At 37.8% G+C, this 26,079-nt stretch overlaps 1 protein-coding gene across 3 annotated transcripts; it reads right to left on the minus strand.

Moving 5' to 3' along the window:
* Positions 1-353: 353 nt before the first annotated feature.
* On the minus strand, positions 354-24,402 carry LOC121389416. 3 transcript variants are annotated; one of them, XM_041521038.1, is made up of 5 exons: positions 23,966-24,402; positions 6,211-6,286; positions 5,101-5,151; positions 4,621-5,049; positions 354-557 (listed from the first exon to the last, which is right to left on the minus strand). In XM_041521038.1, exons 1-5 carry the CDS (start codon positions 23,990-23,992, stop codon positions 520-522), a joined length of 621 nt encoding a protein of 206 aa, XP_041376972.1. In that variant the 5' UTR covers positions 23,993-24,402; the 3' UTR covers positions 354-519. The 3 variants fall into 3 exon arrangements, with proteins under 3 accessions (XP_041376972.1, XP_041376970.1, XP_041376971.1); XM_041521036.1 differs by having other exon boundaries at positions 4,621-5,151; XM_041521037.1 differs by lacking the exon at positions 23,966-24,402 and adding an exon at positions 7,451-7,864 and having other exon boundaries at positions 4,621-5,151.
* Between the last annotated feature and the right edge of the window lie 1,677 nt (positions 24,403-26,079).

Here is a 26,079-nt window from a genome sequence, read left to right on the forward strand (position 1 = left end):
GTCGTAAAGGTGAACGTCAGTAGTAAAAGTGAGTGGCAGTTGTAAAATGAAGTGGAAGTCGTAAATGGGAGCAACAGTCGTAGATGGGAACGACAGTCGTAAAAGTGAGTGGCATTCATAAAAGAAAGCGACAGTCTTAAACGGGACTGACAGCCGTAAAGAACTTGGCAAAGCTTTTGAACTGTGCTTTGTGTAAAGATGTGAGTTTTTTCGGTCAGATATACACTTTACAGATCAAATGTATAGCTTGTTTAGATATCCTCTTCAAGCTAACCATATACTGTATTAAATATGACAATGATTAAATAGTTAGTAATAAAATACATGAGGACAGTTGAAGTAACAGTTTTTATTTGCAATGATATCAAGTATTTCTTCATCACAGATGAAGTTTCTCTACATATAAACTTGTTGGCGTCCCGGTGTAAGTTGTGCTGGGATTCCAACACACATTCCATTGGATGGTTTTCCAGTTCAGCACCGTCGATATCGTACAGCTTATGTTATAAACTGGTTTGTTCATGGAAGAGGTGATGTTGAATCAAGTTTTTCCAAGACTGAAAAACAAAATTGAACAAATTCAAGTTCTGGGTAATTATGTGTTAGGTTTTTCATATTTGTTACATCAGATACTGTATATGATCACTCTTTGTGAAAATGCCCTTAATTGGATATATTTAAAACCTACATTAAAAACAAATCAAAGGCATTTTCACAAAGAGTGATCATATACAGTTCTGATGTTAGTCATTACTGCTAAAGTTATAACAAATATAAGTTATAAAAAAAATGCTTGAACTTTTATTGGATATAAAAAACCTACATTAAAAGCAAATCAAAGTTCAAGCACGCTGTCCTGGGCACACACCTCAGCTATCTGGGATGTCTGTCCAGGACAGTGAGTTAGTTGTTAAAATATGAACAAATACAATTGCTTTGTTTTCTTGTGTCTTTTCAGAAACTTTTAAAAGATTTAAACCAGATTTTGTGAAACCATGACCTTTGACATAACGAGTTCTCGTTCTCAAATCTCGATATAACGAAGTCTATGATTTACTGTTTACTGTTTACTATATTTATACAAGTAACCGGACAATGATTAAACACGTTAATTTTAACTGAGTTAAGGAAAGTTTGTTTTGTTTAACGACACCACTAGAGTACATTGATTATTAATAATCGGCTATTGGATGTCAAACATTTGGCAATTTTGACATATAGTCTTAGAGAGAAAACTCGCTAAATTTTTCCATTAGCATCAAGGGATCTTTTATATGCATCATCCCACAGACAGGATAGCACATACCACGGCCTTTGATATACCAGTCGTGGTGCACTGGCTGGGACGAGAAATAACCCAATGTGCCCACCGATGGGGATCGATCCGAGACCGACCGTGCATCAAGCGAGCGCTTTACCAGTGAGCTACTTCCCGCCCCTCTGAGATAAAGCACTTTAAGAGGTGTTGATAAACACAGACACTTGTGGAAGGCCAACACAGAGCTGTCAATACGGTATTGGTATGCTGCTATGTTGGCCGAGGTGTCTGTGTAGTTAACATTGACATTTGTGGAAGGCCAACACAGAGCTGTCAATACGGTATTTGTATGCTGCTATGTTGGCCGAGGTGTCTGTGTAGTTAACATTGACACTTGTGGAAGGCCAACACAGAGCTGTCAATACGGTATTGGTATGCTGCTATGTTGGCCGAGGTGTCTGTGTAGTTAACATTGACACTTGTGGAAGGCCAACACAGAGCTGTCAATACGGTATTGGTATGCTGCTATGTTGGCCGAGGTGTCTGTGTAGTTAACATTGACACTTGTGGAAGGCCAACACAGAGCTGTCAATACGGTATTGGTATGCTGCTATGTTGGCCGAGGTGTCTGTGTAGTTAACATTGACACTTGTGGAAGGCCAACACAGAGCTGTCAATACGGTATTGGTATGCTGCTATGTTGGCTATGTTGGCCGAGGTGTCTGTGTAGTTAACATTGACACTTGTGGAAGGCCAACACAGAGCTGTCAATACGGTATTGGTATGCTGCTATGTTGGCCGAGGTGTCTGTGTAGTTAACACAGACACTTGTGGAAGGCCAACACAGAGCTGTCAATACGGTATTGGTATGCTGCTATGTTGGCCGAGGTGTCTGTGTAGTTAACATTGACACTTGTGGAAGGCCAACACAGAGCTGTCAATACGGTATTGGTATGCTGCTATGTTGGCCGAGGTGTCTGTGTAGTTAACATTGACACTTGTGGAAGGCCAACACAGAGCTGTCAATACGGTATTGGTATGCTGCTATGTTGGCCGAGGTGTCTGTGTAGTTAACATTGACACTTGTGGAAGGCCAACACAGAGCTGTCAATACGGTATTTGTATGCTGCTATGTTGGCCGAGGTGTCTGTGTAGTTAACATTGACACTTGTGGAAGGCCAACACAGAGCTGTCAATACGGTATTGGTATGCTGCTATGTTGGCCGAGGTGTCTGTGTAGTTAACATTGACACTTGTGGAAGGCCAACACAGAGCTGTCAATACGGTATTGGTATGCTGCTATGTTGGCCGAGGTGTCTGTGTAGTTAACATTGACACTTGTGGAAGGCCAACACAGAGCTGTCAATACGGTATTGGTATGCTGCTATGTTGGCCGAGGTGTCTGTGTAGTTAACATTGACACTTGTGGAAGGCCAACACAGAGCTGTCAATACGGTATTGGTATGCTGCTATGTTGCCGAGGTGCTATGTTGGCCGAGGTGTCTGTGTAGTTAACATTGACACTTGTGGAAGGCCAACACAGAGCTGTCAATACGGTATTGGTATGCTGCTATGTTGGCCGAGGTGTCTGTGTAGTTAACATTGACACTTGTGGAAGGCCAACACAGAGCTGTCAATACGGTATTGGTATGCTGCTATGTTGGCCGAGGTGTCTGTGTAGTTAACATTGACACTTGTGGAAGGCCAACACAGAGCTGTCAATACGGTATTTGTATGCTGCTATGTTGGCCGAGGTGTCTGTGTAGTTAACATTGACACTTGTGGAAGGCCAACACAGAGCTGTCAATACGGTATTGGTATGCTGCTATGTTGGCCGAGGTGTCTGTGTAGTTAACATTGACACTTGTGGAAGGCCAACACAGAGCTGTCAATACGGTATTGGTATGCTGCTATGTTGGCCGAGGTGTCTGTGTAGTTAACATTGACACTTGTGGAAGGCCAACACAGAGCTGTCAATACGGTATTGGTATGCTGCTATGTTGGCCGAGGTGTCTGTGTAGTTAACATTGACACTTGTGGAAGGCCAACACAGAGCTGTCAATACGGTATTTGTATGCTGCTATGTTGGCCGAGGTGTCTGTGTAGTTAACATTGACACTTGTGGAAGGCCAACACAGAGCTGTCAATACGGTATTGGTATGCTGCTATGTTGGCCGAGGTGTCTGTTGTAGTTAACATTGACACTTGTGGTTAAGGCCAACACAGAGCTGTCAATACGGTATTGGTATGCTGCTATGTTGGCCGAGGTGTCTGTGTAGTTAACACAGACACTTGTGGAAGGCCAACACAGAGCTGTCAATACGGTATTATGGTATGCTGCTATGTTGGCCGAGGTGTCTGTGTAGTTAACATTGACACTTGTGGAAGGCCAACACAGAGCTGTCAATACGGTATTGGTATGCTGCTATGTTGGCCGAGGTGTCTGTGTAGTTAACATTGACACTTGTGGAAGGCCAACACAGAGCTGTCAATACGGTATTTGTATGCTGCTATGTTGGCCGAGGTGTCTGTGTAGTTAACATTGACACTTGTGGAAGGCCAACACAGAGCTGTCAATACGGTATTGGTATGCTGCTATGTTGGCCGAGGTGTCTGTGTAGTTAACATTGACACTTGTGGAAGGCCAACACAGAGCTGTCAATACGGTATTTGTATGCTGCTATGTTGGCCGAGGTGTCTGTGTAGTTAACATTGACACTTGTGGAAGGCCAACACAGAGCTGTCAATACGGTATTGGTATGCTGCTATGTTGGCCGAGGTGTCTGTGTAGTTAACATTGACACTTGTGGAAGGCCAACACAGAGCTGTCAATACGGTATTGGTATGCTGCTATGTTGGCCGAGGTGTCTGTGTAGTTAACATTGACACTTGTGGAAGGCCAACACAGAGCTGTCAATACGTATTAATGTTGGCCGAGGTGTCTGTGTAGTTAACACTTACACTTGTTTATGTATTAATACTTAGGTGTAAAAGAAACAATTGTTTTGAGGAACACGACCATACCTAGAAAAAGATTCATTCTTTGTTTGTAATGTATTAATATTTTGTTGTTTTCATTAATAATGTGGGTAAATTGAGTAAAGATGCTTCATATTCGCTAGACCCAGGTCTAATCCGAGTTCCGGTGTGTTTTAGGCCTGGAAAATTAATATATTCCTTCCACTAAGCATGGAACGTATGGAGTCTATACTCGAGACTGTAATATGGTCTGAGACACTAATGTCATGACAACGTCATACAAATTGTATGTGCGTGACGTCATTAGAGATTGAGTCTGGACTTTAAAAGGTTTTATAAGCACAGGCCTTGTTTCATAAACGCGTGTGAATAAAGAAACAAACCTTTCTTCTCCTCTTTCCGTTCGTTGGTCTTTTCCTGTGTTTCCTTGTCCACCTCATTAGTCAGCTCAGTTTCCAACATCTTGTCCTCTTTATCTTCTTTCTGTGCCGCTTTCTCAGCCCCCTTCTCCAGCTCGCTCTTCCCCTTCTTCAACTCACCCTCCACCTCCTTGTTCATCTGCTCGCTCAGTTTGTCAGTGATGTCAGCAGCATTGTTGAGAGCCTCAGCCTCAGCGGTCTGCTTGTTTTCTTGAAGACCTTTAGCGAGTTCCCTCGGCGATACGGACAAATCGTCAATATCGTCATCATCCTCACCATCTTCATCTCCTCCGACCAAGCCCAACAGATCAGCGTCCTTAGGCAGACCTAGTCCATCGTCATCGTGACTGCTTCCTAGGACGTCGTAGAGGTCGGCGGCATCAGACATATCACCTTCCATACCAGGGCCAAAACTGCCATCACCTCCCAGCCCCAGTCCATCACCTTCCATACCAGGGCCAAAACCATCATCACCTCCCAGCCCCAGACCATCTTCTGATAAAAAAGAGTTAAAAGAGTTTTGTTTATTGATATTTCTGCACATTGCTTAATAAACGGGTGTTGGGTTTGTAGACGTATGGTAACTATGACATATGAAAGAAGAATCCGACCCTCTTTAAATATGGCTGATAGTATGGCCAGATAGTATCAAGGGGTCTGTTGTATTTTCCCAGAGATAGGGCATCACATACCACGGGGTTTGCTATATCACTTGCGCAACACTGGTTGGAATATGGAAAACACAAATGATATCTCAGCTGAGGAAGATCGATCTTTAGACGTATCGTACATCAAACGAGCACTCTACCACTGAACTGTACATCTTCCGCTTTGATAGCAGGAAGGCAGCGTTAAAGGACTGGTACATGACCCTCTACAAACATTGTACGGTACGTCAGGTTGAAACGTACAGTTCCCTGCTTAGTATATTCATATTTATACATTTCTGGTTTCAGGTACATCCATGGTTGTCTCAATGTTAATATTAGTCCAACAGGATTTTAGTTTTTACGTGAACGTGTGGCGCGCATCAGTTTCAGTAAACCTGGAGGTTTGTTAGTACGTTTAGAAAGTCATTCTGCTGAATAACCAGGATGTGTGACAATTTCACAATATTCAGCAGATCATCAGCATCATATTCATGTACTTTATTCCAAGATAATTAGTTTTTTGGGGTTTTTTAAAAAATTGTTTTGGCTATGGGGTGCCAGAGAAATTTGCAGCTTGCAATACACTCAGAGATAAATTTTGCACAACTAGATATGGTAAAAATTATATTTTAAGCAAGTAAGCAAGTTTTCTAGACAGAAATACCATACACAGGTTAGAGCGGCCCAATTATGTTTTAGTGATATTTGAAGATACTCGTAATATTTACAACACTTTTACCAGAAGGCAAACCTATATTCATGTATACTACTTTATAGATATTGCATATTCGGAAACTGTAACTTAGTTTTAACAGGTTTTAGACGACTTTAGTGTCAATGCCAGGTAAACAACCAGCTTTATATTAATAATTTTTAATTAATAATTTTGTGGTTAAATACTTACCGTCACATTCTATAGTGATTCTGTAACTGAGGGTGCACGAGATGAGAAGACTCAAAACGATCACCAGAGATTTCATCTGAAAGAGATAAAAACATGAAATCAAAATCAGTGTAAATGTAATATCAGAGGGGCGGGACGTAGCCCAGGGGTACAGCGCTCGATTGATGCGCGATCGGTTTGAGATCGATCCTCGTCGGTGGGCCCCATTGAGCTATTTCTCTTTCCAGACAGTGCACCACGACTGGTATATCAAAGTCCGTGGTATGTGCTATTCTGTCAGTGTGATGAGGCATAAAGAGGATCCCTTGCCACTAATGGAACATGCAAAGGGTTTCTTCTCTAAGACTATATGTCAGAATTACCATATGTTTGACATCCAATAGCCGATGATTAATAAATCAATGTGCTCTAGTGGTGTCGCTAAACAAAGAAACTTTAAACTTTGGCTCGCATTAAACACAATCCCATTACCGATGAAGAAATATAAAATCCAAACTAAATCGCGGACTTATTTTCATTCTTTCTTATTCATATAAAATACATTTTGGTTTACTAGAAATGCCAAGACGACCAGAAACACAACGAACTTCCTAAAGTTGATAATTTAAACAAAACATTATAAGTAATGTGTAAGTTATTAATATATAAGTGATAACGGTACACATATAACAGTTTATTCTGGACGCGTTGGAGTAAAGGTACTACAATTGTTTTTAAATCTGACCCATCCTATCTATTTTTGTCAGCATGTTTCCGGAAACACACAATTTTAAGGCCTCATATAAAGTTGCAGACCCTAGTTTCAACCGTGAAAATGGACACTAAGTTTAGTTAACCTACACATCTGTAACACATTTGGATAAAGTTACAACAGAAGGAAACAAGATTCTGTTTCGTTGAAACACCCTTAAAAATAGACTAAATCTCGAGTCCATAACCGCTACTTCTTAAACGTTTTTAAAAACATAAAAGTGTATTTTGTGCTATTAAAAACACCAGGATGACCAGAAACACTTCAGATGGACGGAAATAGATAATCTAAACAATAAAATCTAACTAAAGTATGATTTCAGTTATCAACACTTTAAAGCCGTCATAAAGTGATAAGCGAGATGTGACGAAAACAAACTGGCTGATCAATTCCAAATATTTAAATGTTAAAACCATTCTGGAGATTACAGTTTTAAATCTAATAGCCTGTAGTTACAATTTGCTTAGTTATATTCCATACACAACTTACCTTAGTATTGTTTCTGGAAACGTCCACTGTAAAACTTGAAATGGTCCGTGAAAGTGTGGAAGTGTTTTGTGATTAACGTTCAAACTGTTGGTCCTTTATATGGAAGTTTTCTCAACTCGTCCAGCAGATGTCACTAGTGGTCAGCAGAATGTAGATAATTGGCAGTCACATCTGTTTTGTTAATCATTTAGACCGACCGTTCAAAAATGCGCCTAATTTCCTTCATCAAAAATGCGCACCCATTTCCCTTTGTCTTAATCCTAAGGGATATTCCAAATTACATAGCATCATGCCACCCTCCGCCTGTTACCGGATACGGTCGGATTGCTGGTGCTCCCTTGCACCCGCCAGTGCAGGCGTTCCCTTCTCCTCCTACCCCAACCATTTTCTGTCCTGGACGGAGAAGCCGGTCGAGACCGGCACCTGTGCCCAGGATAGGCGTGCGCTACAACAGCTTGCTCTGAATGTGCACGTTAAACATTTTGTCCTTGTCCTTGCTCTTGTTTTGTTAATTACTTTTAAAACAAACAATATATGAACAGTGGCAGGTCCAGTTACGGTCCTAAGGGAAATCATCCCCTATTACAGTCAAACTTGCTTTAGCGACTATCTGTATAATGTAGCCACCTGCGTTAACAGGCCGCATTTGTATGCCTCTCCTATATAATCTAATATAGTTAAAACTGATCCGTGTTACGCAACCACCTGTGTTAACAAACCACTAATGATACTGCTTTGGTGGCTGTTTAAAACAGCAGGCCCGTAGGAACGATATCTGGCATGAGGGGTGAGGGGATGGTCAACAAATAATAAGAGTCTCAGCCCCTATAATGAAGGTGAGGGGGAGGGACACAAGCCATATTTTTACCTTTATTTATAAAGTGTAGGAAAAATACCCGTACATTTTCAGCCTCGTGTGTGTATGTGTGTGTGTGTGTGGGTGTGGGGGGCACAGACACCTCCCCATCCCCACTCCCACCCCCACCCCGGTTTCTACGGGCCTACACAAGTTTGACTGTACTTATAGGAACCTCAGCTATTATAGTTATTTTTGTTTGGTTTGCAAATGTTTTATATAATTAAGAATTTCAAGACATAATATCTTGTTAGCAACGACTCGTTTTGACATGGGTGTACCATCATCCCCTTTAAGATGCTGTGGATCCGCTACTGGCGAATATAGCTGTGACAAAGAAAGAAAGAAAGAAAGAAAGAAATGTTTTATTTAACGATGCACTCAACACATTTTATTTACGGTTATATGGCGTCAGACATATGGTTAAGGACCACACAGATTTTGAGAGGAAACCTGCTGGTTCCATTAGACCAAATCAATTCCTATTGCCGATAATGTTAACGTTTACTAATAAAACTGATATAGAAAGTGTGGCACCTCACATCTAATCTAGCTGCAAGAAAATGGGGGGTCACGTATCATTTAAGAGATTTAATTTGTTTTTAATAGCAACCGTCATTTTTGCTGAAAATTGCAGTTCCATTTTTGTGGGTACCCCGCATTAGTTTCAACCTCTGGTATATACTGCATAACAACTGTATAACAAATAAAAGTGTATTTATTTATTGTCAATGGATAGTAGTATTTGCACAAATAGTCAATGTCACATATTACTACCAATCACACCCACAGCTGCTTTTACTCCGTAAATAGTTGACGGTGCACGTCGAACTTTGACACGGTACTCTCTTCTTTGGTACTATGCAACCTATATCAAAAAAATATATTTTTCAAAAAGTGTCCAATTGGGTGTTTTCATGACTATCAGGATCTTCTGTGTTCTGATATGATGTGACAACATAATTGAAAGTGTTGTTCCTACAGTGCAACCTGATTTAATGTACACCTCAGGAAGCATCAGTGTTATGCAAAGTTGTATACAAATGCAATGTATCATATTTAACACAAATAATAAATAAAAATACTACTCTTGAAGATACATACTATGGGTTGGTTGTGTATGTCTAGTTGTATATATATTGTGTGCATGCATAGTCAGAGTCTCTCATTTCCAATAAATAATTACCGTAAAACTCATTTATTGCAGTGACCCTGTGTTTTGAAAGACTTTAATGGGCATATGATAAGAACTTCACTAGAAAAAAAGCATATTATATGTGGTATCTGAAAGGAACACCACTGCATCCACAAATAGTAGTAAATTAATGTGGTACGCATCATGGTGGGGTAAACACCCAAGGTATGGACTATGCTTGGATGTCAAGTCACTGAATGCAATATTTTCAAACCCATCAGCCTAGTTGGTTTTTATATATGCATTATTAAATCCACTGACAGCTACCAATATATCTGTCGATATTTTATTAATAATCTCCAGTGATTGGTGCTTACAGACATGTATCATATCTAGAGTTATCATTAGGGTTTTACATCTTTATTTTTTATTTGTCATAAAAAAAGCACATTCAATCCATCAAAAGAGTGCGAAAGTCATTTTTCTTTAATTATTTTCTGTTTTAACTGAATATAATATTTATATCGTATGCATTACTACAACCTGTAATGCAACACATCATTTACATAGTAATATTGAAAAATATAGCTTTACAAGTGTGGTAATAGTGGAAGATAATACTAACACACTCCTAGGTAGATTAACAAATGTGTCAAAATTGCTCTTGTACTTGGTATATACTTCAAATACCCTTTACTATAGAAAACTCACTGAATATATGGACAAGATTTAATGAACTGACCTAAAGCTATTATTACCAAGCTTATATTTGTGTACAAATAAAAAAGAGAATGCAAAATGGCTACACAGAACCCACTTCTGTAGATTTTAATGTTTTTGCCAAACTCACAAAAACAATTGTAAAAACTCCCATATTTGCCTAAACCATAATTCACCAACCTAAAAAGTATGTTAAAATTACAGCAGAAATCAGGTTATTTAAATATAGTCATTCCAGAGCCAATTGCATTCAAATACACATTGTTAATGGAGATCTAAAAGCTTAACCTAATATCAGCTAACATTATTTTTTAACTAAAAATAAATTATTACTAATAGCTTATTTCATCTTGCCTAGACTTATTATCCTAAATAAGATTAGTGTTATATGATATGTCCATCACCTTGGATAAATAAGCTTTAAAATATTTTAAGTAAAAAATATGGGCCAAAATCTCCAATTGGTCAGCACAGACTTTTTTTCAAACTCTATTCTCAGCAGTGCACAGTAAATTAATGTCAAGGTCAAGGTCATAATGAACTCCCATGCCTGAGTGTAACCTAATTAAGCAATTATGACTGTCAAATAACAGTAAATGGCACACAATATAAAATAATGATAATATAGTGAATATATGTAGACCAAATCAATTCCTATTGCCGATAATGTTAACGTTTACTAATAAAACTGATATAAGCAGCGTTTCAACACACCCAGGAAGTACAACAATAGAAAGTGTGGCACCTCACATCTAATCTAGCTGCAAGAAAATGGGGGGTCACGTATCATTTAAGAGATTTAATTTATGTTTTTAATAGCAACCGTCATTTTTGCTGAAAATTGCAGTTCCCTTTTTGGGGGTACCCCGCATTAGTTTCAACCTCTGGTATATACTGCATAACAACTGTATAACAAATAAAAGTGTATTTATTTATTGTCAATGGATAGTAGTATTTGCACAAATAATCAATGTCGCATATTACTACCAGTCACACCCACAGCTGCTTTTACTCCGTAAATATTTGACGGTGCACGTCGAACGTTGACACGGTACTCTCTTCTTTGGTACTATGCAACCTATAGTCGCCACTACATGAGCTACTCTTCCGATTAGCAGCAAGGGATTTTTATTTGCGCTTCCCACAGGCAGGATAGCACAAACCATGGCCTTTGTTGAACCAGTTATGGATCACTGGTCGGTGCAAGTGGTTTACACCTACCATTGAGCCTTGCGGAGCACTTACTCAAGGTTTGGAGTCGGTATCTGGATTAAAAATCCCATGCCTCGGCTGGGATCCGAACCCAGTACCTACCAGCCTGTAGACCGATGGCCTGCCACGACGCCACCGAGGCCGGTATAGCTGTGACAAGGTTAGATCAGAAAATGTGTTTATAATAATTACGCCATATCACCAGCTGCATACCATGACGCGAAGACCGCGAAACTACAAACACACACACACTTACATGTCTTGTTGTTTGGAGTTAATCAGACATAACACTTTACCATGCGGTCGTAATTAATGAATACATCTGTAGCTCAGGGTTAGAGAGCCCTCTTCATGCTCCGCAAGGCTCAATGGGTAGGTGTAAACCACTTGCACCGATCAGTGATCCATAACTGGTTCAACAAAGGCCATGGTTTGTGCTATCCTGCCTGTGGGAAGCGTAAATAAAAAATCCCTTGCTGCCTGTCGTAAAAGAGTAGCCTATGTGGCGACAGCGGGTTTTCTTTAAAAACAGTGTCAGAATGACCAAAATGTTTTGACGTCCAATAGCCGATGATAAAATAAAAAAAAATCAATGTGTCCCAGTGGCGTCGCTAAATAAAATAAACTTTACTTTACTTTTCCTCTTCATGTCCCAGTGTGCATCACAACAGACGATTGCTCCCTCCCCCCCCCCCCCCCCCCCTTCGTACACTTATGGTCGGTGGTGAAGTGGCTAAGCCATCGGACTACAGGCTGGTAGGTACAGGATTCGCAGCCCAGAGCCAGTTCTTAAGAGCTTAATGGGTAGGTGTAAGGCCCCTACACCCTCTTCTCCCTCACTAACCACTAAGCAACTAACAACTAACCTACTGTCCTGAACAGACAGCCCCGATAGGACAGCGTGCTTGAACCTTAATTAAAGCACCAAAATAAGTTGAAATGAAAAATATAATAGGCGGAGGCGGCAATGGGCGGTGTCAACTGTCGCATTTAGCTCCAATTTCCAGAACCTTTAAGTCCTGGATCACTGGAATTTTAGCTATAGTTGCACATATGCATGCTCATTATAATGCAGGTGAAAAACAAATAGATTAAAAACATAATCAAATACTTTTGCGTTTAGCTCAACCTTAGAGTTTATTTATTATAAAACATATAGCGAAATATCTTAAAATATCAGTGAAATAAGTGTTATCAGTCACTCAGTGACGATAAGACATTTCAGAATGAAACTTTCACTCTAAAATGTGTTATCGTCTCTGTAGAAAATGTTATCTTCACTGTAAGAAAGCCGGAACTATTTTGCTGCGGGCATTTTAAAAATAAAGGTAAATTGCCAAAAGTTAGATACTTTGATTGCAAACTCCACTGGATGAGATATAAATCATATTTGACCAAAAAAGAACCCGTGAAATATCCTCTATACATTTATTATTATTTATTTTGTTTATTTATTTATTTATTTATTTATTCATAATATTTATTTGTTTGTTTATTTATTTATTTATAGCAGCAGCAGGAGTAGTAGTAGTAGTAGTAGTAGTAGTAGTAGTAGTACTTACAAATATTGAGACGACCAGAAACACACTGAATATACAGACACCGATATTCTAAACAAGAAAATATATTTAATATGTAAGTTTCATCGTAGAAATATTTTATTAGTCGGAAACATCTTATAATGCAGCAAACTCAGGAATGTTCCTTTAAGCAGGTTTTGCAATAATGACCACTGGTAACAAGTAGAAATACCACGGTCAACTGGACGGCATTCTGCTACCGCTGTGACGTCATCGACACCTGCGCAATGAATCTCATAATCGGCGAGATAAAAGGACGACAACTTGCACTGTAATAATCACATTTAACTCGGGACCGGAATTTTAACCCATTATAACGGTAAGACATATATATTTAGCCTGTTTCAATTGTATAATTTTTAGACATTGTGCTTGGGCGGGGATAGTGTCGTTGATGATGGTGGGGTTTTCATTATTATTGTGTGTGTATGTGTGTGTGTGTGTGTTTGTGTGTGTGCGCGCGCGCGTGTGTGTGTGTGTGTATGTGCATATATATATATACACAAAAATAAAAACCCACCAACATCAACAACACTATCCCTTTTCTTTTCTTTTCTGTTTTTTTTTAAACAAAACTCGATAGCACCACTAAGCAATAGCTCTACAAGGAATTCCACTATACATAATATATTTGTTTTTGTTTTCTAGATACATGCCGCCATATATAAAATATTTGTTCTTGTTTTCTACATACGTTATACTATACATAATATATTTGTTCTTGTTTTCTAGATGAAGTTGAATATCATATTATGTGTTATCATATCGTCTGCTTTGACCTACAGAATCACTGTAGCAGACAAAGGTAACCATTCTTATGTACTTTAACCACGCGCGTACCACTAGTTTAGAATAACGCTAGTTTATAATTGTACAGCAGGACTAAACAGAATACAAGGGATGTTTGGTTACGTAACCATTCAGTAAATATAAAGCGATCGAAGTGCTTAGTCATATTTCTGTAGACTCTTAATTCATGAGATATTTTTGACATATGGATTAATATAAATATAAAGCGATAGAAAGTGCTTAGTCATATTTCTGTAGACTTAATTCATGAAATATTTTTGACATATGGATTAATATAAATATAAAGCGATCGGAAGTGCTTAGTCATATTTCTGTAGACTAATTCATGAGATATTTTTGACATATGGATTAATATAAATATAAAGCGATAGAAAGTGCTTAGTCATATTTCTGTAGACTTAATTCATGAGATATTTTTGACATATAGATTAATATAAATATAAAGCGATCGAAAGTGCTTAGTCATATTTCTGTAGACTAATTCATGAGATATTTTTGCCATATGGATTAATGTAAATATAAATCGATAGAAAGTGCTTAGTCATATTTCTGTAGAGTCTAATAGATGAGATGTTTTGGACATATGGATAAATGTAGTGTTTGGAATCGGTTGGAGAATTTCCATACTCATTCATCGGCTATAATTACTTTGCACCAACCGATCAATCTTCGTTTACTAGTATAAAATCGGTTAGAAATGTATCAAAATAAGAATTTTAATTATATAGTCTTAATTACCACTTGGATGTGCAAAATGTGGTGCATATTTGTTCTCTGCGGATTCTGTCTCTGTAGGGGGTCCATATCAATAAGCCACCAAGTGGCACCCGGGCACCCTTGAGGAATTTAAAAATCCCAGATGGCGGCCAAGATAGTGGCCAAATCAGGGAAATGGCCATAGCTTGCTTATAACTTGATGGAGAACAACAATTCTCGTATCTGTTCCAAGGGTTTAGGAGACAATGAAGACACGGGTACTGTCATTACTCAGATTTCATAAATGGGTCACGTAAATACAAGATGACTGCCAATGTGGCGGTTCAACTTGAAGAAAATGGCAATACATTCCTTATTGTTTGGTACAGGAAAGTAATTCTTGCGTTTACCCTATGGTTTTAGGATTCAAAGAAACAATGAAAGTAGTTAAGTTCTTCTATACCAGTTAATTGTAATGAATTCAAGATGGTCGCCAATATTTTTTAACGAACCGAGGAAAATGGAACTGTGAAAAGTAACATTCACACAAAGTACTTGTTGATTTAAAGATGATGACCTACGTGTAAAAATACTTTGACAGACATAAAATGCAACGTAAAACAATATTATCTTCAAATAACCAATTTCACCTTTAATAACTATATTAACACTTTTTTTCTTTATGTATACACGAAAAAAAATAGCTATCCCAACATATATTGCACCAGTTCCATCATTTATGCTAATTTATATTAGATAAACAATTACAAGAAATATTTTCCGCAATAATCGATTATTAAGTTTTATAATCAATCATCACATCGGTAAAGCCGATATATATGTTTAATATGACAGTGGGTGCATTGTAATTGCAGCTGGAATAACTTTGACGTGCTTGAACAGATGTCTGATGGAAGCATATAAAAAATTACCCATAACCCACATCAGGAAAAATGTAGCAGGTTTCCTCTGCGTGTCTGAAGTACCAAATGCTTGACATCCAATAGCCGATGATTAATTAATCAATGTGCTCTAGCGGTGTCGTTAAACAAAACAAACTTTAACTTTTTAAAAATATACTATGACATGTTTCATTCAGCTGACGAGATAAGCGACGACGGGGGACTAGGCGAGGCTATAGACGTGTCTGAGTTTCTGTCGATGTTTGAAGAAGGTGCCGACGGTCAGGATGACGTCAGTGATGACGAAGTGGTTGTCGTGGCGAGAGACGAGGGTAATGGTCACGACGACGAATTCCAGGATTTGATAGAGCCGATGGAAGAGGCGGAAAATAAGGAAGAGCAGGAAGAAAACGAGACGCAGAAACAAATGAAGGAAGAAGTTATCAAAGAAAACACGGAGTACAGCGAGATGAAGCAAGGTTGGTTTGTTTCTGTTGTTGTTGTCGTCGTCGGTGGTGTTATTTTGCAGAATACTACATACCATTTATCTTACAATGAGTTGTCTTAAAACGTATCCATAGGTAGTACTAAACCAAACAACTTCCGGCTGGGTCAAAGTTTGAAGTGCACCCAACATTTGATAGAGCAGTTAATAGCACAAGCCCTGTGATTGGTGATAAATGTGAGTATGTTGGTTGTAAATAAACTTAGTTTCATCTGGGCCAAAAATGTATGCAATTGTATTTCATCTAGTATCGCTATGTCAAGTAGTCTTGTGCTTGAAACATGCCAAAAAAGTACTCAAGTTTTGTGCGGAACTAGGGTAGTCATAAACGCTACCCGTTATTTCTGGAATGAGCAGCTTGACCTCCAATTCTTTCTGAATCACTTTAAGGGTGAGGGTTTGTAGTATTTATATCTGTGGTGTATATGTCGATTCGTGCACTGCAGGAATGAGTTTTAGCCACATATGTTACTATTGTCGTTTATGGGATTTTATTTGGTGGTATACACCCTATTGAGCGAAAGCGAGTTGGATATATTTTAAAACAACGAGTTGTAAGATAAATGGTATCTAACGGACACGCATGTAGTATTCTAATTCTTAGATATTAAAAAAAAAAAAATCTGTTAAAAGTTAAAACCCTTTTTTGATCCTTGCGCTTGAAGCTAGCGTATGCGTTACAGAGTAATCAATTTCAGGTTAACTTATACGTCAAAGAATTATCGACTTCGATCGTTTTGTTTTTCAAATTTTCTTACACACCCGTTGGTGAGAACATCATGCATTATTTTTGATAACACATGGGTTGTTAACACACCTACCTACGTGTGTTAACAATTTCAATACATACAAATGGCTGCTCCTAGGTGATCATCAGGTCACCGGTGCCATTCATCCAATGAAAAACAACAGGGTGGAAGTAGATTACACTGTGACGTATAGTTAACCTGACAATCTCAGCCCCGTTCCACGAAGCGATCGTAGCCCTAAGATCAACGTAAGTGCATAGGGTAGCTATGCGCCTAAAGTAATCTTAGGGCTAAGATCTTTTTGTGGAACGGGGCCCAGGTGTCTGTGACGCGTTAGTTAGCTACATATGCAACGGCTATAAATAACGTTTAGTCGAAAAAGTTGTTAAAATCTGCTTAAAACCTGGTTTTTGAGGATATGTAAGAAATAGAATAATACATTTATGTCGGTTAGATACCATTTATCTAACAACTCGTTGTTTAAAACATATCAAACTCGCTTTCGCTCGTTAGATACCTTTTAAAACAACTCGTTGTGAGATAAATCGTATCTAACGGCCACTCATGTATTATTCTCTATGTAACTATTATTATTATTGGTTATTGATGGTATGGCTATGAGCAGACAAATTGGTAATACACACATGCGTTTTATTGGAGTGTGTTATTATAAATAACGAATGATGTTCTAACCAACGGGTGTGTATGAAATCATTACTATCGTTTTTATTATAGTTATTACCGTATTATTATTGGTAGTAGTATTGACTGTTCGTGAATCCTTATATGATACTTCGTCTATAATAGAAGAACGGCAACTCTTCACAACATTAACACTGTACTCAAAATTGCATCCTTAAATAATATAACTATATGAAAGTTTGTTTCGTTTATCGACACCACTAGAGCTCATTGATTTATTAATCATCGGCTATTGGATATCAAACATTTGGTCATTTTGACTTATAGTTTCAGACAGGAAACCCGCTACTTTTTTTCATTAGTAGCAAGGGACCTTTTATATGCACCATTCCACAAACAGGATAGCATATACCACGGCCTTTGATATACCAGTCGTTGTGCACTGGCCGGAACGAGAAGTAGCCCAAAGGGCCCACCGACGAGAATCGATCCCAAACCGACCGCGCACCAAACGAGCGCTTTTACCACTGGGCTACGTCCCGTCCCCAATGTTAATTCCAGGATTTAATGTAATAATGTAATTTTTTAATAAAAATTTAATATCGACATATTATTTGTTTTAGAAGTTGAACAGTGGACACCTACCACGGAAACACCAGATGCATAAAGAACAAAACAATGGAATGTGCACCTTACAACAATATTCTACGAAGTTTAAATGCATGTTTTACGATGCAAAATACCCATTTTAACCTGGACACAAAGAAAATACTTCATACAATTATTCTCTGTCGGTCGTCCAAGTAGCTGTTTTAAGTAGACAGGTGACTGTTGGAAAGGTATCGTGTAAAATGAAGTGACACTTATATTCAATATATATACCGAAATGTTCGGTGTAGAAGAGAAATGAAACTCCACCTAATTAAAATTAAAAGAAATAAAGACTGATTTCTGAGATGAATCTTATTGTTTTAAACAAACATCCTGGTTGAGGGATTATCAGGTCAGTAGCAACTGTCAAAGTCTCACACAGGGGTGCAGAAAGTACTCGCCCGCTCGCCAAATGCGAATAGAAAAAATGCTACTACCAGTCCGACGGGTGATCCGTCTTTTTCTGACTAATTATTTATTTATTTATTATTTATTATTATTTATTATATTCTTTTTTCAGAATTTTAAATCATTCAAACAAACTTCTCAGAATCACGACAGATTTGATTTGATTTCAACTTATTTTCGTGCTTATATCCAATTAAGGTTAAAGCACGCTGTCCTGGGCACACACCTCAGCTATCTGGGCTGTCTGTCCAGGACAGTGGGTTAGTTGTTAGTTGGTTAGTGGTTAGTGAGAGAGAAGAGGGTGTAGTAGCCTTACACCTACCCATTGACCCCTTAAGAACTCAGTCTGGGTTGGAGCCGGTACCGGGCTGCGAACCCTGTACCTACCAGCCTGTAGTCCGATGGCTTAACCACTACGCCACCGATGCCGGACAGAGTCAATACCTGTACCGCATTCACAATTTATAGACATCTTCAGAGTTCCAAACTGCGCAGGCGCGACATTCCTAGAAATGGCTTGATTACGTTAAAAGTATGTTGCTGGTGTGTTTTGAATAGATTGTTCTGTTAAAGGGACACTCCTGAGTTTGCTGCACTTTTTAAGATGTTACGACTAACAAAGACCTTTTAACGATTGTAATTACATAAGAAATATATTTTTCTGCATAAAATATTAGTGGCTGTATATTAAACGTTATTAGGATCGTTCTAATATTTCTACTAGGTTAAATTTCATTTTATTTCCAAAAATGTAATTTGTTCTTACGTACGAAATTATTTGAAGACAAAGTCCAGTTTGGGCTTCTTACAAATATTAAGACTACCAGGAACATATTGAATATGCAGACACTGATATTCTAAACAAGAAAATATATTTAATATGTAAGTTTAATCGTAGAAATATTTTATTAGTCGGATTCATCTTACAATGCAGCAAACTCAGGAATGTCCCTTTAAATACTTGTCGGATATCACTAGAATTTTGTAAAAATTATTATGATATTGTTAAACAATAATAATTATATTGTTCTATAGGCAGACGAACTAAAGTACTAATCAAAATTATACCCAGGCGATGTTCCAGTCTTATATATTATTTATAAAAATCTCTGGAATTAAAACCATAAAAAATGTGTCAGTATTATCATGACCTGTTACGGTATTTAAACAACCGGTACAAAAAAAAATGGCAATAAATGACCTGTTATAGACAGAAATATGAGATGTATTTACAATTTTACTGCAAAACATATGTAATTTGAAACACACTGTAACACCCAGGTTGATATTGATTACACCTGACAGCTGAAATCACAAGTACTAAGTGTAAGAATACATAGCAGTCCAGTATATGTAAAGGGACATTCCTGACTTAGCTGCATTGTAAGATGTTTCAGACAAATAAAATATTTCTACGATTAAACTTACATATTAAATATATTTTCCTGTTTAGAATATCAGTGTCTGTATATTTAATGTGTTTCTGGTCGTCTTAATATTTGTAAAAAGCCCAAACTGGATTTTGTCTTCAAATAATTTCGTACGTACGAAAAAACTATATTTTAGGAAATAAAATGAAATTTAACCTAGTACAAATATTAGAACGATCAGAAACACGTTTAATATACAGCCACTAATATTTTATGCATAAAAATATATTTGATATGTAATTACAATCGTTAAAAAGTCTTTGTTAGTCGATAACATCTTAAAAAGTGTAGCAAACTTAGGAATGTCCCTTTAAGATACCTATTCTGGCGGATTAAATAAACAATACAAAATATAGTGTTATTTGTGAAAATCATGATGCAGGTATAATCTGAAGGACAAAACTGTCACTGTTATCAAAATCCTATCTCTGCACTGTTATCAAAATCCTATCTCTGCACTGTTATCAAAATCCTATCTCTGCACTGTTATCCTATCGCTGCACTGTTATCAAAATCCTATATCTGCACTGTTATCAAAAGCCTTTCTCTACACTGTTATCAAAAGCCTATCTCTGCACTGTTATGAAAATCCTATCTCTGCACTGTTATCCTATCTCTGCACTGTTATCAAAATCCTATCTCTGCACTGTTATCAAAAGCCTTTCTCTACACTGTTATCAAAAGCCTATCTCTGCACTGTTATCAAAATCCTATCTCTGCACTGTTATCCTATCTCTGCACTGTTATCAAAATCCTATCTCTGCACTGTTATCAAAAGCCTTTCTCTACACTGTTATCAAAAGCCTTTCTCTACACTGTTATCAAAAGCCTATCTCTGCACTGTTATCAAAATCCTATCTCTGCACTGTTATCAAAATCATATCTCTGCACAAGGCAGAGTCCAAAGATTTTTTGGCAAGGTCGTGATTGCTTCTGTGAATCACGATCTAGTGTTTTATCCATATGAGTAGCGCCACTCAAGACAAGTTACAGAATGTAACACCTTCACCTGTTCAATTTTCAAGAATGTTGAAAAGTTTCATTGCTTAGCAAAAGTGTCAATCACGGAGTTGATGTTTACAGCCACGTCTTTGTAAAGGTACATTAATGAAAATCCATTTAGGCCGGAAATTTTTTTTTACTTGTTTCCTATTACAAGCTGGAAAAATATAGGGTAGGTAGGTAGGAAAAACATTTTATTTTGGAAAATAATTTTATTTATGGATATTAAATAAAAGTGTTGACTACCGGTATCCAAAATAACCTCTGCATGTATAGAAATGCATTATGCAAACCAACAATACCATTCATCACAGTGTTTTCCCTAGAAATGAAATAAGACGTTTTGGGGGCATATTTTATGTGCAGTTTTAAATATAATGGCTTTTGTTTCCATTATACAATTTTCAAAAGGACAAGAACCTTATGGTCATTTTATTTTCTATATCTATTTCATAACTTAATTAAAAAAAAAGGACATATGTAGTACTATGTTTAAAGGCTTCTTTTTACATGGGCAACTTATAAATTTATAAAAGGCAAGGCATTTTGATTTTGAGGGCAACATGGTGCTAACCTATCTGTGGGAGAGTACATACAAAAGACCCCTTGCTGTTTAATAATAGGCAGAAGGTTTACTCTCATACTAACACTTAACTTCTGTACTGGTCCAGGACAGACTTGGTTGAACCTTAATTGGATAAAAACCAGTAAATAAGTTATAACAATTTCTTTTAATAAAAACGTAAAAGAAGGGTTCTATATTTATCTGTCCAACAATAACATTTAAAAACAATGTTTTGAATATTATCTTTCCTAGTGTATCTAAGAAATGGTAGACTTACCAATTTTATAATTTGCAATGTTAGTTTTATTCTGTATGCATTCGGTATTAAAGTACACATTTGGTTTGAAGCAATCAATTGGACCAATGAATAGAAATGCAGTACAAATGCTCAGGATGCTCAAACGAATGTTGAAAAGTAAAGTTTGTTTTATTTAACGACGCCGCTAGAGCACATTGATGTTTATCTTTAATATAATCGGCTATTGGACGTCAAACACATGGTCATTCTGACACTGTTTTTAGCGGAAACCCGCGAAGTTTTTTATTTAAAACAAGTACAATAATTTTGGTTTTCATCGCAGAATGATATGATTTCTTCATGGACACAAACCTGTGAACTGAATGTAAAAGTGTAACAACCACATGGCACAGGGTTATCACATTTATCATGATATCATAATATACATGTTATGTACCTGCAAATTCTTTATTTAAAAAAAAAAAACCCGTCATAACAGAGAAAATGTCAACATCTATTGTTTTCTACCCAAATATATCTTACTACAATTTTTTTAAATATATTTTTTTTTACAAACAGGATTAGCTTTCATTTTCGGTGTACTGTAGTTAACACGTCATTTATTATACACTCGAATCATAGCAACCCATTAAACAAAACAAAAACAAACAAACAAACCTAATGTAAATTTAATTTTAAAATATACATGCTTTACACTCGGTAAATTGGAATTACTGAGTTGAAATTAAATCGGTGTGTTTGTTTCAGGTGCCCGTCAACCGATCACATGTACTTGAAATCTGACTCTACCAAGGTCAATCTTCTTGGCTTTAAATCACGTGGCAGTATCGTGAAACATACAGTAGAAATGTCTGGAGTACGTCGCTATGCTATTAACAAAAACAAAACCTGCTTTACTAAATTCGTTTGTTGTTGGTGTACGCGTTTACTGTGATATCAACATGTATAAACATTATACACATCATAGAATTATTGGACAACGCACGTATTATTTTTTTCTGCACGTGATCAAAACGACGACAGTGTAAAATAAATTTTGCGATCATTACCTGCATTGTACGAAATTAAACAAAACAAAACAAAACCGACGAGATCTTAATAATAACTCCTAGCTGATTGGCTCAGTGTAAAGGTAACCAACCAATCGTGTTTCAATTTATAAAATGTATTCTAGGAAGTTCATTGTGAACAGAATGGAAAGGTTTGTGGCGTTGTGGATTGGATTCAATAAACAATTAAAATGGCAGTTAAAAAAAAAAAAATTACAAGCGTGATTTGTTCAATTTAGGGGCGCATTATTTCGCGCCCGTTAGATTGAGTTCACGGGGGTTGACGGGCGTGTTAGCGCTCGCGCCCGTCAAAAACGAAGGTCTGCTAACTGTTAGACGACTAGCATTGACAAACAACTATAAACAATAGAGAGAAGAAATTTTAGAAATTCGGGAGGCAGATACACTTAAGTGTACACTGGCATAGGAAGCGGGGGGTGGGGGGTCAAGGGTGCATGTGCCCCCTCTTTTCAGATATTTTCTTTATAAGTGTAAAAGTGTGTAAGTATACAAGTGTCCCCCTACTTTTTGGCACCTTCCTACGCCACTGTTGGACTGATTATATTATGTCGTCGTGAATCTGTCCGTTCACTTATTTTGTGGATGATGTATTAAATAAAAAAACTATAAAAACAAATTAATTGAAAAGAGCACTTCAAACGGGTGGGTGGGTATCACGGGACCCCTGTGACACCCCCCCCCCCCCCCCCCCCCCACCTGGACCCGCCAATGATATTGTTGTTATGTTACTAGTATATGAATATTGTCTGTTCTCGTCATTTAGTGTCACCGATAAATGTCCTTTTTTCAATTCATCTAGCTGTTCGTGTGTTAATTTTTATACTAATTAGTCATCAAACTTAGCAAAACATTATAACAGGTCGGCATATATAGCATACCTGTCTGTACGTTGTCAATACGACATGTTCACAGGACGTCCGTCACTTCACGTACAGGTACAATCCTCGATTACAATCTAGAAAGTCTTTGTTCTGGCATTGATTCTTAGAACAGGTAAATAATACAAATAACAACATGATTACAACATCTATTTAATCACGTGCGGATCCAAGTGTGTCCGGGGAGGGCGTCCTTCCTTTAAACAATGTCTAAAAGTCACAAACCTGCTGTGACCTCTAAATAGTATTTATTATTGTATTGACAGTAATATCATATAATACACTAAAAAAAACGGGGGGGGGGGGGGCTAAGACCGGGGTGGGCGTGCCTGAACCTTAATTGGATATGGGCACGTTAATAAAGTTACGCATTCCGCACTAAAAAATGCTTTAAAAAAGAGCAAACTGCTAAATTAAGCTTCCTTTGAAATTATGTAAAATCTACCTTTGTCTTGTGTATTTCATAAACCATATACAGTCGCCAATGTAGTCCACAATGGGGATTCTTTGTATATACTTTGTCACAGTAGGCCTACATACCACGGCCTTTGATTGTACACATTGCCGGGGAGTGGTTGGAAAGGGAAAACCATCGAGTCCATCGATCATGATCGATCCTGCGATCCATCGCACCTAAGACGCACGATCTTTCGCTTTAGCGATGGAGACAGCATACGGATATTAAGGAGGCGTCCTAAAGTACTTGTGCCTGGATACACAATGTATAAAGAGAAGGAGGCAGCCGACCGAGCATATAGCCTACGTTCCAACAATGCGCCATCGTAATGTAATGTACCAGATGTATCCTCGAGCAACCGTGAACCAGCCTATTAACAAGAAATGGTTTCTGCACACGTGCATTGTAATGTACCATCGATTCGATGAAATAATGTTTTACCTTGTTCACTTTATTATAATTAAATTTCTGTTACAACGTACCGTCATCCCATTGGTCCAGACGTAACAATGGGAATTTGTTAATTTTTCAATGAACGTAAAAATTACGTTGTCAGAGAACGTCATATCTGATGACGTCATTTTATATGGGTAAGTTGCCTTATTGGGCGTTATTGTTTGTAGATAAAAAAAAATAAAAAAAATAAAAAAGAATGACGTTTTAGTGTTATTATTAGTCTGCATGATTCAAATTTTGCGGATGAATTTTTTTGGTTCACACCCCGATGAACGTAAACGAAATAACAATCAATCCTTAAGTCAAAATCAACCATCAACATTTAATGTTAATATCCATACCATTTTCTGTTGTAAAGAGATTAAATGCATGTCGTAGTCTAATGTTGATATTCTTCAGCTACTCCCGTAAACCGGACTATTGTTTTTCAAGAGTGACAAGTGTCACGTCACGTCACCAAACATCTTATGCAATGAATCTGCGAAGCGGAAAAGACTTTGTGACAATGACAGCGGTGTAAAACTGTCGTTTATTTAAGTTTGTTTGATGTTACACGTCGTTTAATATAGTGCGCACAGTGCTAAATGGCGGTCGTGTATACATTTCCTAATGTATAAAAATATTTTGAATGCCTACTTGTCTTTTCCTTATTTGTGCACTTTGTTTTTGGGAAGGTTTTCTTAATTCAACAAAAGTATTTTGATGTCAGGTTTCAGTCGTATGCAATTTCCTTAAAAACAATGGATATCGAAATAGACCGGTTTATGGGGTAGCCCGGTGCACGGCTTTTCAAGAGCAGTGGTTAAGCCATCGGACTACAGGCTGGTAGGTACAAGCTTCGCAGCCCGGTACCGACTCCAACCCAGAGCGAGTTCTTAAGGGCTCAATGGGTAGGTGTAAAGCCACTACACCCTCTTCTCTCTCACTAATCACTAAACAACTAACAAACTGTCCCGGACAAACAGGCCAGATAGCTGAGATGTGTGCCCAGGACAGCGTGCTTGGACCTTAATCGGATATAAGCAGGAAAATAAGTTGAAATGAAAACACAAGTATCATGAATCTTGATAATACAAAGTGTGCCATTCAGAGTAATCGAGTTTGTTGTCGCTTCTGGGCTCATATTTTCGAAGCTCTGTTAGCGCTACGAAATTGTAAAAACATCGTACGGTGTGACGTCACTACAGCACACGCTATAGTGACGTCATAGCTTACCATAATTTTACGATTTCGTAGGCTAAGATTGCTTCGAAAATATGGGCCCTGATCTATGACCACAGCATTCCACTAACAAAACAGGCGCGAGTGCGGGGGGGGGGGGGGGGGGGGGGGGGGGGGGGGTGGGGTCGGCTGGTAGAAACCCCAAACCCTGCACAAGCAAATTCATTTTTTTTCTCAGTATATTTTCAAGTGGGAGCATGACTCGACTCCCTTATGACTTCGGTTGTCACAGTCTAGAACCACCACCCCCAAAACACACACCGCCGTGCTAGAATCCCCGCACACGCCTTTAATACCAGTTGTCTAAAAGTAATTTTACATTTCAAAATAACCTAAGAAACTTTTACCTGATGATATATAAACTTGGGTTGTCTTAAAAAGTGCTTTATACACCGGCTTCATATGTACTACACGTGTTGAGGATA

Source organism: Gigantopelta aegis, chromosome 14 (genome assembly GCF_016097555.1).
Source record: "Gigantopelta aegis isolate Gae_Host chromosome 14, Gae_host_genome, whole genome shotgun sequence".
NCBI lineage: Eukaryota > Metazoa > Mollusca > Gastropoda > Neomphalida > Peltospiridae > Gigantopelta > Gigantopelta aegis.